Source organism: Aulostomus chinensis, chromosome 3 (genome assembly GCF_037954235.1).
Source record: "Aulostomus chinensis isolate RoL2024-O1b breed Wild chromosome 3, RoL_Achi_v1.0, whole genome shotgun sequence".
Lineage (NCBI taxonomy): Eukaryota > Metazoa > Chordata > Actinopteri > Syngnathiformes > Aulostomidae > Aulostomus > Aulostomus chinensis.
In genome coordinates, this window is record NC_141322.1 from 20,014,981 (window position 1) to 20,034,163 (window position 19,183).

The following is a 19,183-nucleotide window of genomic DNA, read 5'->3' on the forward strand; positions in this document are numbered from 1 at the left end:
CATCCTCAGGAATAAAAACTTTTATCCCATTCTGGTGGAACCGCTTGTGGAGTCAAAAGGGGTCAAGAGGTTGAGTTGTGTTGCATCCAACCAGTTACAGTAAAAAATTCCAATATAAAAGGTTTCAAAAACACATAAAAGTTTGTAAATGGAGATTTTTGAGGAAAGTTTTGCTGTCGTTAGTTGGTGGCCATGGAGCACAATTAGCTATATACATATGGCTGGCTCTTTCTGCATTCTGGAATCATAAAGAATTGTTGCAAGAGGGAAATAAATGTCTATGTGCTTTGTGAAAGGAAAAATGCCCTTTTTTTTTGGTGAGGTATCGCTTTTGACTGATTCAAAACTCTCAGTCAATGCTACGTTCTGCATGGGGTTATAAAATCTGTCTTTTTGGATTAAATGTGACCAAGATGTTTGGCGAAAGTTCGTAAAATATGTTCATATTTTGAATCACTATTGATTAGACATCCCCGCCCCAGAGCTGTTGAGACACTGTTGTTCAGAAATACTGAGAGGACTGAGACCACAAGTCTTACTGTAATGATGCTGGTGACCTCAATAATCATATCACAGTATGAGGACAAAGACCTTTAGAACTAGGAAAGCCAGAAAGCTAGGTGTTAGTCCACAGGTGGCCTGTTCCCTCCTGGCAGGATTGAGTCACACTGAAAAAGAGATAATCTGATTATATTCTCACTTCAATCCCTGAAACACACAAAGGAACTGAACCTGACACTGAGAGCAGCCAAGGGTGAAGTAAAACCATCAATCAGCTAAAACAGGATTAGAAACATAAAGAACTTTTGTTTTGTTTGTTTGTTTTGCCAGGAAGTATGTCATTATCTCTTTTAATTCAAGAAATAATTAAAATCATTTATGTCAAAGTAATGACACATTCCATTTTGACAAAAAAATACACTTCAGTCAATTTATTTATACTCAGAGGAACAAGGATGCAAACCTCAAGTGGACTGGGTGGCAGAGTCAGTGAGTCTTGTTTGTTTTTGCTGGCCCTTTGTAGCGTTTCCTTTTTCCGTTTTTTCTTTAATTTGTTTGGTTCGTAGTTCATTTGGGCGTTTTTCTTATGCACATCGGAAACTGTCCGGCATGTGTGTCCAATTCAAGATCAAATACGATTCATCATCTTACTGCACGGGCAATTTTCAATGATCTGTTCAGTTTTCTGGCATCATTTTAGTGAACAGATCAGAGACAGACATTTTTAGTGACAGCTCATGATATAGAAGAGAATTTCTTTCCTCATTGTTGTACCAGGATGACATGTTTCCATCTAGAGGACACAAGTTGTAATACAACAAATACTTACAAGGAAGCAGGGCACAAGACATCACTGTATCAAGTTATTTTCTAAAATCACTCTGTCGCTGTGGTGAAAAAGAACGACTTTGGATTGTGCAGTGAGGCTGCTGCAGCTTTAAATGTTACTGTGCTGTTTGTGGATTGATTTTAATCCTGAGTTTAAATCTAAATTGACCAGTAGATGGCACTGCAAGACCACTAGAGTTAACATATGACCCATACGATAGCTGCACATTTCACCAGATTTTAACAAGGACCCTTAAGTAATGTGCACAAAAAAGAACGAGACATTTTCTTGTGAATTTTCATCGGTTTATTCTTTTATATTTTAATGCTTGTGCAAGGATAAGAGTTACAAAAATCTACAGACTAAATGATAATATATCCTGTTCCTATCATACATTGTTATTTATACAAGTATCCTTTAACAGTAAGTATATTTTCAATCAGATGGACCTATTACATTTGAACAATATATTGATCATCCTCATGGAGACAGACGACAAACAGCACCAACAGTAAATAAGTTCATCTAAACACCCACGCAGCCTGAATGCACCGCGTGCAATCTAGACATTATGTAAGCTTCATCGATGTGCTATGTCACGTTTTTTAGAACAACATCGTCAAAATGAAAACACAGAACTGTCTACAAATGCAGCACAATTCCCAATAGTGTTTTTTTTAAGTGCATTAGTTACTTGGATGGTTGGAAGTTTACTAATCTGTTTCATATAGAGATGACTATGTTATGAGAGTCGTTTGACTGATTTTTCTATTCATTATAGGACTGACATCTATTTTACCCACAGATTGTATTGTAGTTGGGCCTAATCAGTCACACACTAACCTGCCAATGACATATGAAAGGCATATTTTCTTGTCTTTTAATTAAACTCTAAAAAGTACCGTTGCAAACAGCTTCCCACTACTGACACACAGTGAACTCAATGAATTCATCATCAACCATTAGATACTGCAGAATTGTGGGCAGAGACACAGGCTTTTATTGTGCTGTTGCATTTCTACCGGTCAACCCGTCCAGAACCAGCAGGCCCGTGGTCCCAGCCAGGCTTGGTTGTGTGCTGGGCGGCCAGATCACAGCAGGACCGCAAGCTATTTGTGCTTTGTTTGTCAACTGTAAACAAGTCATGAAACCAAAACCGTTGTTTTCTTTTGGAATTATTTTGCCCGAATTCTTTCTTTCTCTATAAACTTTTGGGAAGTTCAGTTTTCTCCCATTTTGAAATCATTATGTTTCTGAGTTATTTTTTAAGGTTACAGGCTGGATTTCCCTTTCAAGAAAAACAATCTCACTGCAGTCTATTGTTTCCTGTTGATTCCTGTGCCATGTACTGGGCAGCACTGCTGTCTGCCTCAGCTTTGTTTGGTTTACTACCACCAGGGGGAGCCAGAGTGAACATTTTTTTCTTTTTTCAAGTTCTACTCATAAAAAAATATTTCTCAATGTCAAAGATCCTTCCTTGGAAGAAAGGGTCATTCAGGTCAGGACCTCCAGAAGATATAATCAGAACTTCTTCACAGGATACAGAGACCAGACACTGGATAGTCGAGTGCACCCAACATGAAGGCGCCAAACACTTAAGAACCCGACTATCGCTGGCAGGGATTGAAACATAAAAATGTTGGACAAAAGCTTCCGATAAGCCTTCCAAAGACATCTAAATTTAAATTCATTGTGCTATTTTGTAGCAATCATGACTAAAATAAGTTAATTCTGATCTTCTTTTTTTTTTTTAATTATTCTACTTGACATCAGGACATTATTTTGATGATGAGCAGTGACCAGGAAAATAATCTGCACAACCTGGCTGCCAAAAGCTTCAGTCAGTCTCATCTAGATTGTGGGTTTCACACCAAAATCACCAGAGCAAGCTTCTAAAATAGCTTTTTTTGCATGGACTGACCACATATTTGAAAGGTAACACCTGAAAAATTATCAAAGCAACTGGATGTGCAACATATTGCTGCAATCGTTGATGCCGATATTAATCCGCTTGTGCATGAGCACTGGATTGTGGGTGGTTTAACATCCTGAATGTTATAATGGGGCATTTCTGAAAATCTTGCTGATTGAAAGACACTGGGCAATGGAACAGATTTTTTTTTTTTTAATTGGGATTTAATTACATAGCAGCCCAAAAAATCCTGCCATCTGAAAAATTGTCCTTGACACTTCGAAACCCCCCTATTTTGAGCTCAGTCAAATGAAACGTCATTGCTAGTTTCAAGTCAGCAAAAATGTTTTCACACCAAGAACCCTCACCCTTTAACTAGCAAATGAACTTGCACCCTGCTCTGAATGGTGCTTAAGTATGTTAATGAGGCGTGGTGTGTTGCAACCATGGCACATTGCTATTTTGAAACACCAGAGAATGTTGGCACCATAGACCAAGAAGAGGCTGGTCTTTGGTCAATGGTGTTATGTGTGAAGTTTTATTTAAAGGGTGCAGCAATCAGACACGCAAATGCATGGCACTGCAATGTGGTTCTAATGATGCCTGAAACCATGGCAACATGGCTGCCACCTCCCCCTTTGCCTGCATCACCTCCGGTGGCCTGGGTCGATGTCTGATGCTCCCATATATAAACATAAGACATGCTCACGTGCCTTCACCTGGCGCACGAGGTCAGTTTCTCTAGGAGACAAGTGTTCATCTCTCTTGTGTAGAAATGCGCACGCCACTAAAATAGTAACACGTCAAGTCTGGGAGCAACCTGGGCTTTAAGGGGACAAGAGGCACTCTGACTTGTGAGCTATAAGTGGCATCACACCTGGAACACACCTATGACTGGTTAAGTGTGTAATAACCGTCTCTTTGCACCGTGTGCCATGTTTTGCACCCTGATTACACGCCCTCTAAATACCAAAATGTTGCTGAACAGGCTCTGAACACATGGCACACACAGCGCCATCCACCAACTGCCTGGTGCCATAAATTGCTTAAATAGGGCCCCTAATGTCGCACTTTGCTCAGTACCAGCATCTAGTGGCCATTAGAGGAACTACACTTTTTTCACTCTTGGCCCTCGTATGCGCCTGTTTGAGAAAATCTTACATTTGCTGGTGTATATTGGCACTGTGGAAAAGCTCTCTTGAGAAACATATCTGTCAATATTAATGGAGCCTAAAACAGAGTTATAGTTTTTTATAGACTATATCACCAACAAGCACAGACTGGATGTCTACATACTTAGTGGTGTGGTATTCTCTTAATTGTTCCCTCGTAATGATAAAGGAAACCAGACACAAAGTCCAACCTCATAACATTTGTAACCTAATAAAATTTAATAGAAATGCATCAGAGTCTGATATATTTTCAAGTGCATCTGTTTTTCTACCCTGCATGGCTACTCAGGATGGTGGCGTTCAATCCAAGTATTCTCACAAGCATTTGAAAACTGACCTGTCCACCAACAAGTCAATGTGTGGGAAAAAGATTTGACAAAAACCAGCGGTACCGCCAAACACGCTACGAGTTTAAGTAGTGATAAATATTCATTATACAGACTTGGTGTCAACGGTTGTTGTTTTTTTATTCTGCTGTCAAAAAGAGGTTTATGGGGATCAGTATCTACAGTGTTCTCCAACTATTAGATTTGACTGAAGCTACATGTGACCTTGTTTGTCTGAGGATGAGGAGGAGGTGGATGGTGATGGGGATGGTGCTTTGGGAAAAACCCTGTCAGTAGGGGTGATGCTTGGGCTACCTAGACCAGAGGAGCTAGAACTACTGGAGCGGTGTGGTCCCTGACCCTGCCCCAGTACAGGAGCAGGTCGGACGGGTCTGACAGGTGGAGGCCTGAGAGGTGCATTGGGTCTGCGCGTTGACAGCGCGGGTTTAAAAGTGGTCATGGTCTCAGAGGAGGAGGTGTTGCTGCTACGTCGCTGGGCTGCGTCTGGATCCCTGATGACCATGGTGTGTAGAGGGCTGCCGGGTAGCTCGTGAGCCCCACCGGGGTGTTTTAGAGGCTCCAATGTGTCCAGAACAACATCAGGGGCGTGTTTGGCTACATTCTGTCGCTCCAGTTCACGCAGCTCGTGGAGGGCTGTATTCATTGTTTTCTCGATATCCTGACAAACGTGAGAAGAAAGCAAAATAATGTTGACATTTAAGAATCAATGGAAGGTAACTACTTTTCATCTGAAGTGGCAAAATCGATGAAGCCTCCCCTTGATTTGTCTCTTTCAAAGTCAATTCAAGTATAATTTGTTCATGTAATTGTTATTGATGTATGGTTTGCAATTTTTTTTTTCCTCACTGGATTTTAATGAATGTATTTTCATGTATCTTCTTCCCCTTTCCCATGCCAAACCATTCTTAGGAGGACAAAGTCTAATGCAATGACAGAACTCACCTCAGCGAGGGCCTCAGCCTCCAGCGCTTTGTGGTCTCCCAGACTTGCATGCCGGGTGGTGCTGGGTGATGATCGCTGAGAGTGGGTGTCAGCAAAGGCCTTTCTGTCAGGGTGGTTGACGCAGCCAGCACTGCCAAAAGTGGTGAGACGGCGTTTCTCTGGACTATCCGTTGGACCTCTGCTAACCGCTATTTTGTGTGGGCTGCAGGGCCGAGGCATAACCCTCGGGGGTTGGTTTGCAGGTCTGGTGGGGCTGTGGCTGTCACCATTCCTGTGGCGCTGAACTGCAGCCCCATCTGACCGTACTCTCACTCTAGAAGAAAGTTGTTGATACATCTCATTTGGATTTTTTATTAAGAAGAAGAAGCAGCAACCAATGAACTGCCTAACACGTAAATCAAAGTGACTAACCCCTACCTTCCCAAAGCTGCGCCAAAACGGAGTTCCAGAGTGTGGTCACAAGGAGTTTGGTAGTCATTTCTGGAGGAGGCTCGTTCCTCTTGATGTGGTCCACTGCTGGCCTCACTGTCAGTCCTCTGGAGGTTTTCCGAGAATGCATCGTCCCTGGTAGAGACGATCGACAGAACACGCTCACATCGCGTGTTCAAAGGATCTGACTTCAAACTCCATCCTCTTAAAACGCCTTCAGAAAAGCTTCATCGTGAACACATGACAGAGTAATACAAAGCTCTACATTCAAATCACCTTCAATTTAATCCTTCCGTCTGCATTACCATATAAAACTAACTATCTTACTAGCTTAAAAGTGGGCCAAATGAAACTGAAATGAAATACAGACGAAACCACTGAAGGAGGCAGAGGTTTGTAGAGGTGACTGACCGCAAGAGAAGAGACCAAATGGGGAAAACATCGGAAAATCACCTAAAAATGTCTTTGCAGTGCATTGGAAGGTAGATTGCTCTCAAAAGACAAAATTCCTGCTTCACCTGTTTATTTAGGTCATTGGACCTACACGTTGAACAACTGATACCTTTATTCAACTGATGGTTTGTTGTATCTTTTCAGCATGAAATTGATTTCAAGCCTGTTAAACTGCATTAAACATTAACAGCTAAAAACACTGAGGAGTTTTCTGAAGAATCTTGGACACGGATATCTCATTAGCAGGCAAGAAAACAAGGAGGAAAATGACCATTTTCGCTTCACTGATCCTTAGACAGATGCAGGTTTTATTATGCCAGGTTTCTAGAAACAAAGCACTAAAAACAGAAAGACTCATTATAGGAAATAGAGAAATAGACATCATGACCAAGCCTGATGTCACCCCCAGTTGTACTTCAGAAGAACAAAAGGACATCATGAACGAATATTATCTTGTTGCTGTCATCTTTTCCAAATCCAAACGCACTCGTACATCAGGCATCGCACTCACATGTCCTGTACTACAATGTACTGGTGGGGGATGAGCCCGTCCACACCGTTATGTCGGCCCTCCCACCAGTCCTCAGAGGCCCGCAGGTAGAGTAACAGGGAAGCTCCTTTCTTGAATGAAAGCTCTCGAGGAGTTCGGCCCACATAGTCAAACTTTGCTATGGCTTCTATCTGCTCCAGCTCTGCAAGACAGTGACAGACAGAATCTGATTAGTTCTTCCCCCAGCTGAGCTGCAACAGTAAACCCACTGTGACTCACCATCATCACTTGTGTTGGGTCCGGTACCGTTGTCTACTTCATCGAGAGCGCCCGGTTCACTGTGAGGACTTTCACTGCACGGAGCAATAGAGAGTCAGTCAAAAATTGTAATAAAAGGGAAACAAAGAGTAACCTTCAAGAAAATGCCACATGCATGAGTCCAAACATGTTTCCTATGAGAGCATGAAGAATTAGCAACCCCAGCTTTGGTCTTGTGGCATGGGACTTGCAGGTCCTGAGCTGGGTGGATTTGGGTGTGGTGACACTATCTAGGAAAACCTGGTCAGTGTGCTGGAACTTTTACTGCTACGTTCTATTGTACAGGGAACTCTGAAAAAACAAAAAGAAAACAACACAAAAACCTCGGAGAAGGAAAAGTACGATATGGCAGTCGCACAAATCCAAGTATGGGACTCAAGACAAGATCCACTACGTTGACCAAGACAAAGAAACCTGACATCACTTTAATACAGTAGAATAGAATAGAGTAGAATTACCTTTTTCACATTTATATTGGAACTTATGACTATTAACTCTGAATTATTGACTTCCGAATTGAAATGGCTTGCAGCATTAAACCAGCTCTAGCTGCCAGCGTGACAGTCCAGTCCTCCCCTGCTGCGCTCCACTGACTCCTCTCTTTTGCCATATTTTTGTTTTACACCATTAACATGCACGTTCACACACCATCCATCCTGACTTTCACACCTCATCAATCAAGATTACTGCCAGCCAAAAACATCTCCTTATGAGTATGTCACGTGAAGTCAAGGACTTTGATCCGTGTCCAGAAAAATACCACTGGTAGTTACATCCTGCCAACGGCCAAGAACATTCTTCAGGATCAGGAATCTACAATTTATTCCAGATTGCCTCCTAAAAGTGAACACTAAATTTAATCAAAACCTGACCGGTATTCGTTTTTAAGAATTCCACTCATAACATAAAGTACTTCAAAAGAATCGCACTGCACCTGAATGTTGCAAACACATTCTTATACATCAGTCAATTGGATACAGACACTCAACACGTCTATATTTACCTTAAAGTGTCTACAGGCATGTTCAAGCGGGACATTTTAAGTATGTAGTGGAAAAAAAAAAACCTTGTTTTCAGTCTGTTGCTCCAAAGTAAAATTACACAAAAGTATGATAAAAATAATTTGGACTTGAGTGTAATGTTTGGTACATCGTGTCAAACAAGACAAATCCCGCCCTGAGGTTTCTCTTCTACCACAACATCTCCAGCAGACATGTTTTTCCCGAATTAACAGAGGATTTAATATCACTTGTTATAATCTGGCTGCAAGCGCTTTATATACACTGTTACTGTTCAATGATTGTGTCAAATGTGAAGAATTATCACCTTAGAAGTTCATGACTGAAAGTATAAAGTGCAGAATATTTTCTGCATCTGAGTGTTGAATTATTGACTGTTAAAAGCTGTAATATGACACGTGCTGTTCGACTCACCAGTACTCCTCTCCTCCAGCCATGCACTTCTCATACACAGGCCCCTCTAACTCATGCAGGGTTGGGAAGATGGCCTCGTGGTGAATGATAATGGTCTTAATGACTTCATTAACATGCGCCTGGCAGGCCACAGGATCCTGGTCCTCTGGAATGGGCATCAATGTGGGGCCAAAGCAAATGGCCAGGTTGTATGGGTCCATCATGTTCTCATCACTGTACTGGGATAGGCTGGAGAGGCAGAGCTAATAAATTCCACTACATCCATATCACTTGGTGTAAAAAGACTAAATGACTGCTGAGATGACTCACTGATTTAGAAATGCAAACAAGTATCTCATGACGATGATCACGGGCCTCTGAAGAGCCACAATGATCTGCTGAAGGTGATGAGCTCTCTCTGCCCCCGAGTCAAGCTCTGTAATTGAAGAAGAAAAGTGGGACACATTATAAAGCTGCAACAAAATAAATCCTCCTGTCTGATCTGGAGAGGTTTTCCTGGAAGGTGACTCACTAGTAGTGAAGATGAGGTCAAGGAAACGCTCTTTAGGGAACAGCGGGTTTTCTAGACCCCTGAAATAGAGCTTAAGAACACCCGCCACAGAGTTGATGTCATGATCAGTCTGGTCGTCCACAAGTGGATCCTCTCCTACACACACACACGCACACACACACACACACACACACACACACACACACACACACACACACACACGATCAAGCGGTTAGTCATCATGTAAGGTGCCACTCATACAATTTGTGTGCAGGCTGGAAGTGGAAGGTTAAGATAAACACTGAGAGTAGAATTATCTTTACTTCAAGATGCTGCTCCTATGTTTTATGCATCTAAAGTGTGTTACACGGGACACACTAGATCTTCATTTGAACTTGAAGAGTGTGCGTGTGTTTGTTTGTGTGTTTGTGTGTTATGGGGTTGGGGAGTTGGGGGCCACTCTGTGGTTTTTGAGGTGGACAAAATACAATTTAAAATCCATCAAGAGAAGATGGCCAAGCACACTAACCTCTTTCAAATGCATTTTTAATGTCGTTGACTTCGACCTGGGATCCTGGAACCCGGAATATACCTTGCTGCTGAAGACCTGTGGACAGAAGGAGCCATTAGTATGACGAGTATCACTAAAAAAAGGACACAGCCACAGACAAAATCTCCTCAAGTCAGGAACTAATCCAGGCATTTGTAACTAGTGGGTGACTCCGGGTTGACTAGAATTTCCTGTCAGTGAGAGCATTGCACTACCATATGGTGCAAAGCAATGACGTGTGAGCAAAAAACAGAATACAATCACCATGAATGTGGCTAATATTTCATTTTCATCCACTAAAAATCAGAAATCTGGGACAGAGACAAGAAAAATGTTTTTTATTTGAGTATCATAAATATTGAAATCTAAATTCAACATGCAACTTAAAGATTTCACCTCACTGTTCCAGGAATGTTTTTTCTAAAGCAGCGTTCATCTCTGTATATCTACAGAGGTGTGTCCCACATTTCAATCAGCTCACATTTGTGTGTGACATTTGACCTTTTTTTGACCTTATCACCAAAAATGGCGAAAACTGTTGAGTGATAAAGGTTTTCTGCCTGCCTGATGATTTCCATGCTTATCTATTAGCGCGAGAAGCAAAATGTGCAATAAAGATACAAAGCTGTTGATAAAATGTACACACTGACTGGTAAAAAATGTGGTTATTTGTTTTGTTAAATAATATTTTTATGTCTAAAAAAATATCAAATGTACAAGCTGAGAACAGGTATGAATGCCTGACTTATTGCGATAACAAAAATGAAAGAGAGACAGAATTTGATCGGGCAAGAAACACATGGCACCTACCGTACAGGTTGATGTATCGAATACAGCTCTCAACCACCACCGGTATGGGCTGCCCCGAGTCCTGCCAGTCAGATTCAAATGAGAATTATTGAAGGCGTGTGAACAATAAAATAAGGTAAAAAAAAATTAGTCGCATCAGCAGGATTCATAAAAACACATTGTTAATTATTAAATAGCTTTTGGTTTTTAACTAACTGATGTTAGATTGACATAACAAAACCAAACAGCCAATTATGTTAGTATCTGCACCACCGTGTAGTGTTATTAGTTGTGTATTATCAGACCAGATTATATAAGTTTAGGCTTCACACATGAAGCGTGCCAACAAGACAGAAGTGAACACAGTGTGATGGTCCCACCCGGCTTTAAGACAGAGTACCTGAGTCCTGGTACGGACATTCCTTCTTCCCCTGGGCAGAGAGCAGTAAGGCAGGCACGTAGACAGAGGAAGAGATGCAACAACAACCACAACAGGTTAGTGAGAGAGACAGATCTTACAGCGAGAAAAAAGAGGAGGCCTGGCCTGAGAGAATGCCAAAGCATCAGCGCCTTGTGGGGTGTGAGACGTGGGGGCGAGGGTGTGGGGGTGCTGCTGCACGAGGCTGAATTCTAGGCCTGCAAATAATTCCTTTCATTAACAACTTATTTGCCCATTATTTCCTAGGATATCTGGTTGATTAGCAATGGGTGGCCAATTAAAGCCTGAATAATTTAGTGTAGAAACTGATGAATGCAGATGCTTCCACGTGTAACAGATGGGTCACTAAATGTTTTTTTGCAAGTACAAAAATGATTTGAATCATATATTCACACTATCTGACCTTTGCAGGCAACAAAGCTCAAAAGCATTGCAAGCCTATGGGAGAGTCTGCACCAACATGTTTCGTGCATGTCCATGCATGCATTTTTTGTTGGTATTTGTGTACCTGTAAATTTTTTGTGACCATGCGACTTCGATTTTTGTATATAATCTAAACCAACAAGCACGTCAGCCATCGGAGAAGCTGTTTGAGGAGGGATTCGTACAAGCAGGCTGCTGTGTGAAACATTTATCTTCAGATTTGGTCACAATGGATGAGTCAATGCATGCTTGTCGTTTCCTGTCTGTTCTGCTGCTCGAACTTGATGAGTTTCTGCCGCTATCCACTCGCTTGTCTGTAGATGCTATCAAAAATGTTAGCAGAGGATTTAAAAGAACGTATACAGTAGATACGGTACAGTGCTACAGGTATATGCCGATCTACTGGGCACATTCAGAATATAAAATGCATGACTACGCGACTCTTGTGTTCGTAGCTCTCTGTATGCAAACAAATTTGGACTCAACAACCAGCCATTGAAGCTGTTCTGCCAGCTCAAGGTGGTCCATCACCTTCTTATGACCTTAAGTTGGAGAACCTTTAATTTTTCACCTATCGGTTTTTGATGAAAACCTTCAATACTATTCCTTAGTGCTGTTGGTGCACAGTCTGCTTGCCTCTGTTTGATTAGAGTAGATGTGGCCATGTGGTTATTAGCATAGCCTAACATGGCTGGTGCATGGCCAACTGCACAAACAGCCAAATCAATTCAGTGTCTGGGGGCTGACAGGGATAAGAATGTTAAAAGCAAATCTCCCACTGCTGCGGCGCCTTTGAAATCAAACCATCACCATGTTAGAGCAACCGGTTTTCACCTAAACTTGTCTTTCTTGGTCGACTATGATGACAAGGCAACGAGCAAGAAGAAAGTCAGTGCATGAGTGAGCCAACATTTGGGTAAAAGAGTGGTCAAAGGCAAGGAAACCCCAAAAGACTGCTAGCGAGACAGCTGAGCTCATGGAGAGACAAACACCACAAATGAGCTAATACCTGAATGAAGGCCTCCATATTGCCGTTAAACAGCTTACGGTTAAAAATGGAACGAGGTCTAGACTTCCGCATTCTCTGGGGTTTAGGGGGAAGTGTGGGGGGCCTGGGGAGAGGGTGGGGGGGTGTACAGTTGGTACATGATATTTATGAATAATGCAGTTGAAGCTGACAATTTTTTCTCTGACTTATTTGGCATCATCTCTGTTCCGCAGTCATTAGCAACGTCCCGAAAACAAACAAACAAACAAAAACCCAAACAACATTCAAAATGATACTATATTAATATACATACATCAGAAGCGGGTGTTTGTTTTGGACTAAGTTTGCTAAAACATGACTTGAAATGAAAAAGAAGATGCTTGGGATAATTCAGTAGTGTTGTAATCACATAGTTTGTCCAGCAGAGGGTGCTGACATAATGTAACCACAGGCTTCAATGTTAACAATACCATCAAAACTGGATAGAGCCCAGTAGGGAGACATCATATCAAGTCACAGCTGAGGAGACAGAATTATACGGCGTATCGGTGGTTAGTTGGGAACTAGTCTGTGGAATAAAAATAGATAACAGTTGTTGGATTGAGTCTGAGTGCTGACTTCGTGCTAAATTCTGTACTTTTACTGGACGTTAGCTAAAGTCGAATTACTGCTTTAGTCGAACTAAAACTGGACGATTAAAATAGGTGTAGATGAGTTGGTCAGACTGAAATCGTACTTTTCAAAGACAGACAAACATCCTTTGATATTGGGAACCAAATTGCCCGGGCATGTATACACTCCGATCAGTCCAGAATTGGTTGCTCAGTTGTCTGTGTATAATTTGGTCTGTTTGGTCTACTAATATTTGGACACTCTAGAGGAGCAAAAGGAATAAACCGCTACCTCCGTTCAAGTAAACGGAGGGTTACACAGGAGGTTCTGCTGTTGAAACTCTTTTGTGTTCTTGTTCTATTCTCCTGTGTGGCCCATATAGAACATACTGGATGCACTTGTATTCCCTTCATAGCTTGCAGTGAAACTTTTTTCCTCCATGTGCCAATGAGCAGTTTTCTAGAAATGAACGAGGCCATGACTCTGACACAGTTGTCTTTGTACTTCCATGGCAAGTGGAGTGGAAGCTCATGGATATCAGCCTGTTCTGCAGACGCTTTAGAAAATTAAGAAGCGTGCAATGTTACATGATTTCACAGCAAACTGTTTAGTTCTCAGCAGCAGTGAACCATGAGTTTTACATTGTAAATATTATACTTTAGTCACAAGTGATATTACATTTTATAAATTGTAGTGTTAATTGAATAATAAGAGTCATGACTCATGAGTAAACACGCTGACTGGTTTGTTCGCACCCTGTTAATGGCATTTAATTTAATTTTTTACCATTTTTTTAAAAAATTACAACCTGAAAGGACCTTTCTGAGCTCCAAATTCTCTACTTTGGAAAAATTGGGATTAGCTTCTATTCACGCTTATTTCTGCCACTTCCAGGGACACGAAGGGAACGGTTTTACACATCATCGCCAACTTTATTCACTCGCTTGTCACTGGACATCTTACCTCGTTGTTCCATATTCAGCCCTCTCCCCTAAAAAACAAAAGAGGAGAAAGACTGAATTAGTATACGCTAGTTTTACACTCACAGAAGTTTGTGGTATGGTTGAGTGCTGGCCGAATATACAGGGCTGGCAGATGGAGACAGAAAGGGGTGTTATGAGAAAACGGGCATCTATTCAGACAGTCTCAATGGGGTGAGCACCATGGTTGCATTTGTCTCACTGCCAAGCAGCGGTCATTCAGTGGTCGCCCTAGTAACGGCGAAAGAGCCCCTGAAGGGGACAGCCTGACTACTCTCTCTGCACAGAGAAAATATATCCAGGGCAACAAGGGTGGAAGTGTTGAGGAACTGATTTGTACTGTGTGCAATGATTTCATAACATCTCACATTATGCCCCATATTTGTGCACACACACACAGACACAGGGACACACACACACACACACACACACACACGGACATATCTCCCTGTATGCAAACAAATTAAGGCCTCACTTTGATCAGTCAATCAGAAATGATTGTTCAAGGATCCTGTCATGTGTAAAGCAGCTTTCAGCACAATCCTTCTCTATGTCAAACTCACATAATTCCAACCCTACAGGAGACGCCTGCATGCAGTTTGAAGCAGCAACACAAAGACATCCTCACATTTGTAGACATTGTTTTGATACAGAAACACGCAACATAAATATCTGGAATATATTGAGAACATGGCAAAGATCCTGGAGCGCTACCCCGGCCTGCTCCTTCTCTTTTTGTAATTTTCCCATCTAAAGTGACCCTGCACATAGTTTTACGTCTTTAACAGATATATCAGAAATATACGTCGATAAAGATCCACATAACAGCCTAAAACAAGGTAATGACCACAAGTTGATGCTTGTAGATGAAATCCAATGACCCTCACCCTTCCAGCTTATGTGCTTTAAATAATGTGCATAATTGTGTATTGCTAATGAGGAGCTCCAGATGGACAGGCTATTTTTACCTTTCTCAAATATTTTTGATGAAAATTTACAAACCAAATACACACCCAGAACACCATCTGCATCTTAAATATCTGCTACTTTAGAAGTTTAGTAGCGTAATAGCACTTACAAAACCACTTATATGTAAAACAAATAAAACCTCACACCTTCTCCCAGTGTCTGCTTCAGAAGGTCATGCTTGGCTTGAAGTTTGACAATAAGATTGCTGCCATTCAAGTACTCCTTGTATTTCTGCAGATAACACAATCATAAAGACAGGTTAGCGATACTGTATATTTGTCATACTGCAGCGCCGAGCACTCTCACTGACTCACAGTGAAGTAGAAGCCCTCAGTCTCTTGCTGATTGGCACGTCTCTTTGCAATGTTCGCCTTGCTCATGTAGGAGTCAGACGAGGCTGATTTGACAGACTCGGTGGACTGGCTGTGCTGGAAGGCCTCTGAAACATCAAAGTCCTCCACTGTGAGCATGTCCTGCAGGGTCTGCATGGTGGCGTCTAGAGTCTTCCTCACCTAACACGCACAGCAAGCCAACACTATTGAAATCTGACTGTAACAAACAAAACATTATTTAAAATTACAGCACATATGTGGTAAATATCAAATCAGTATTATAAGCTATTATGTTCAAATAAGAAAAAAATGACAAAAATAATGGTATTTTACCAAAAATACATATCACAAACAGGCAGCGCGGTGTAATCAAACCAGCAGAGTTGAGGTTAACACCCCCGCAAGCCATTTTCACAGCGGTTTGATCGACAAACCGTAAACAACAGAGTAATTAGCTTCCTAGCATGAAGTGTCATGACATAAAAGATTAACCTTGTGAGGCAGACGGGGAAGGGAAAGGTTGTGCAGGGGAAGGTTTGTGCATTTCCGTATTCATGACAGCCACTGACACATATATAACCTGTGACCTTTAAAAAGGTCTGTGTGAGTTAATATTACAAAAACACAGGAGGGATTAAAACACTGTAATACCAGGCCTTTGATAAATGAGACAGTGAGATGATAAACATGGACTGAGGTGGTCCAATCAGAGGCACCAAATGTAAAATTGAGTATTTTTGTTTCTCATCTTCAGATGTTTTTGCTTGTTTCGTTTTTTTGTTTGTTTGTTTTTTAGGTTGTTTTTTTTTGTGTGCAGCTAAGCTAAGCTCAACTAAACTGAACCAAGCAAAGCTAAGCAAAAGCTAAGCTGCTTAAACTGATTTGCCATCTTGGATAAATAAAGATTTCTGAGAAGAACTGAATCTAAACTGAGCTAAGCTACATAGGTTCATATATCTGAGGAGGTACAGGCTGGAATCAACCTACTACTCAAAATCTCCCAAGATAGCCCCTTGATTTTTGACTACTTCTTTCAAAATGGTTACATCGCAGATCTGAGGAAGCCCACATCCCTTAAACTTCACAAGCACGTAGAGAGCAGCAGATATGAATCACATCCACTCTCTCCCCTGCTCTGCAACATTTGGTCGTTTATGATTGATGGTTTGAATGATAAGATGCTTCATTTCCTGCCACAGTGCTTTGCAATAACCTGTTGGCAAGCCACAGTTTTAGGTTACATGTTGCAACTCAGATTATTACTGCATGTGCTTCATGCTACACAATAGCAGCCTTCAGCAAGCGTCTTTCACCTATTGTTAACCTTGTTACTATTAAAATGAATGCTTCTCTCACTAGTAGATATTTCTACCTCAATGTGAGCCTATAGAGAATGTAAAAACTACGTTGTATGATTAAAATGTGAATATAACTCAATATATCAGCCTCTAAAATAGACACAAAATTGACTCCCACCCTGAGCAGCAGAGTCAGCTTCATTCTTGAAATGCTGCTTTTGACCCACTAAGACTTTTTTGAAAAGAATACCTCACCTCTTCGTTTTCTATCTTCAGCGTGGCCAGGCGAGACTGCAGCTGGTGGTAACGCATCAAGAGCTCAGTCTGGACAGGCTGCTGTGCACTCACCTGGCACACCTGGCATGAAAGGAGAGAGGAAACCACAGCGATTTGACAAAGACCGCATGCAACAAACAAGGATGAGAAGCACTCTGTCAAAACTGCAGGCGAACACAGCTAAAGGTCACGACCCCACCCCCCTCACCTCATCCCCCATGTGTGGCTGATAATCAAAGCGTGCTGGAGGACAGAAGATTTGGCAGTGTGTATCCATGAACTTCAGTTTATCTCCTCTGATGTCCAAGGCATCTACTGCTCCTTCCAGCACATCCAAACCTTCATGGCGAGAAGTTTCCAGACTATATTCTGCAGACAGGTAGGTTCTCATGGTGCGTGCCAGGCTAGCGTGGTACCCTAAGTCACAACACTGAGGATACAGACATATTGCCTTTAAAAAGGGATTCTGGTTCCTTGTCAGCACTTTAGCTTATTTTTCAGGATTTACTTACATCTATCATATCTGAGACATCATGGATATAGTATTTGGCAACCAAGGCGTTGGTGGCTGCCAGATTGAGAAGATAGTCATTCCGGGCCTTTGTGCATTTGAGTTTGTTTTCGGAGTACTTGGCTTGTCTCTACGTAGAAATGGGAAGACACAGTCACATCAATGCATGAAGTAAAACTGATCCAATCAAGTGCTTCTAAAGGTCTAGCAGCTCAGGCATGCGCACAGATACTGTACACAGATAAACCTCCCTGCCCTTGAAGCTTCAGACAACATAAATTCCCTTTTTCCTTTGTGCAGACTTTTTTTTTCCATTTCTAGTTTTTAATTTCAGCTCATGGCATCAGTTCTCAAATAAAATCGTGATGTAATGCCTGACAGCAGCATTCCAGATCTAAATCAGCAGACCACATGAGCCACTGCCCCTCCTTCTCACCCCTGTCACAGCCACCAGAGCTGAGGGCCCTGAGAAGCCCTGACCTGCCTTCACTGGTGTCACCCAGGTAACAATAGTATTTGTGCTGATGGGTTTCACTCTGGCGTCAGTTGAAGGCCTGCCGCGTTCCATACTGACGACAGAGGACACCTTGTGCATCTGAATAAGACGCTGCGAGATGCACGCTGAGAGATGTGAGCGGCATCGTTTGGCATCGTGGGATCATGCTCTAATTCGTTTTAGAGAGGTGTGACTCTCCTCTTTTGGAGGCTGTAATTGGTGGTGATGTTGAACTGTACTGTAATACTAAGAGGTGTTCCATATATTATGTCCATTCATACAAATAGGATGGACAAAATACAGTATCTCCTGCTACCACAGCAGAGTGGGTTTTTTAATTTCATTTCAGTACATATAATTTAATTATTTCAAATGACCATGAAGCCTGCTTTATCAGGACAATAAATAAGTTCAAAGCATTTTTCAATTTCCTGTCAAGATTTGATTTAAATGGGTGTTTCTTTCATGCAAAACTAAAACGTGCACATTGGGTCATTGATTTGTTGTTGCCTGTCCTTGTGACAGATGTAGTCATAGTGACTATCATTTCTGTGTGTGCCGATAACTTTGGAGAGAATGTTTGAATGTCGTGACATTGCTATACATAAATATGCCTGTATGAGCCGCTGTGTCTGCTTTAAAAATGTTCACTACACAATCCCAAGTTTCATTTTGCATATGTGAATCACCAACTTTTGAGCACACAAATAAAGTCACATTCGTTTGTAACTATGTTACTGATTCATTCCAGCAGCACGAGTGTCTTTGCGTGCCATCGTCGATGTCAATGCTACATTCAGTATCGCACGTAGACAAATGAGCTAAATACAGACCTTCTCCTTCATCTTCTCCATCTTCTTAACAGAGCTCCGCCGCTGTGGACGCTCGTCATGCCCGTAACGCAGCAAACTGGTGCTGATGTCACTGGCCTTGCCGATGTGCTTCTCCTCCTGTTTTTCAGCCTCCTTCAGCTTGCTCTCAGCACTCAGGCTCTCGGTATGATACATGTGGTAAGTCTTCATCACCTGTGAGAACACACATCCGGAGTGAAGCTCAGTGTCAAGGCTGTTTACTGAAAGTGATGCGACATGGATGGAAATAATACAAATCTCTTCTCTTAAGAAAGCATCCACATTGAATCCAATTTGAACCAAAATCATAAAACAGCTTGCTGTTTTGTTGCTGTTTATGCTCTGCGTGAAAA

At 41.8% G+C, this 19,183-nt stretch overlaps 1 protein-coding gene across 4 annotated transcripts in view; it reads right to left on the reverse strand.

Moving 5' to 3' along the window:
* Positions 1-1,626: 1,626 nt before the first annotated feature.
* LOC147268130 (SLIT-ROBO Rho GTPase-activating protein 3-like) overlaps positions 1,627-19,183 on the reverse strand; it is a 38,394-nt gene continuing 20,837 nt past the window's right edge. For 3 of the 4 annotated variants that reach the window (XM_086199416.1, XM_086199415.1, XM_086199414.1), the window contains 18 exons: positions 18,813-19,004; positions 17,485-17,613; positions 17,181-17,402; positions 16,947-17,053; positions 15,381-15,573; positions 15,213-15,297; positions 14,081-14,108; positions 12,527-12,629; positions 10,677-10,737; positions 9,846-9,923; positions 9,338-9,472; positions 9,136-9,241; positions 8,827-9,054; positions 7,355-7,428; positions 7,097-7,277; positions 6,121-6,267; positions 5,704-6,016; positions 1,627-5,419 (listed from right to left, as the gene is read on the reverse strand). In XM_086199416.1, coding sequence (XP_086055542.1) covers positions 4,955-5,419; positions 5,704-6,016; positions 6,121-6,267; positions 7,097-7,277; positions 7,355-7,428; positions 8,827-9,054; positions 9,136-9,241; positions 9,338-9,472; positions 9,846-9,923; positions 10,677-10,737; positions 12,527-12,629; positions 14,081-14,108; positions 15,213-15,297; positions 15,381-15,573; positions 16,947-17,053; positions 17,181-17,402; positions 17,485-17,613; positions 18,813-19,004 — 2,847 coding nt within the window. In that variant the 3' untranslated portion in view covers positions 1,627-4,954. Of the gene's footprint in view, positions 5,420-5,703; positions 6,017-6,120; positions 6,268-7,096; positions 7,278-7,354; positions 7,429-8,826; positions 9,055-9,135; positions 9,242-9,337; positions 9,473-9,845; positions 9,924-10,676; positions 10,738-11,055; positions 11,087-12,526; positions 12,630-14,080; positions 14,109-15,212; positions 15,298-15,380; positions 15,574-16,946; positions 17,054-17,180; positions 17,403-17,484; positions 17,614-18,812; positions 19,005-19,183 lie in introns of all 4 variants that reach the window. The other variant, XM_086199417.1, reaches the window with a different exon arrangement.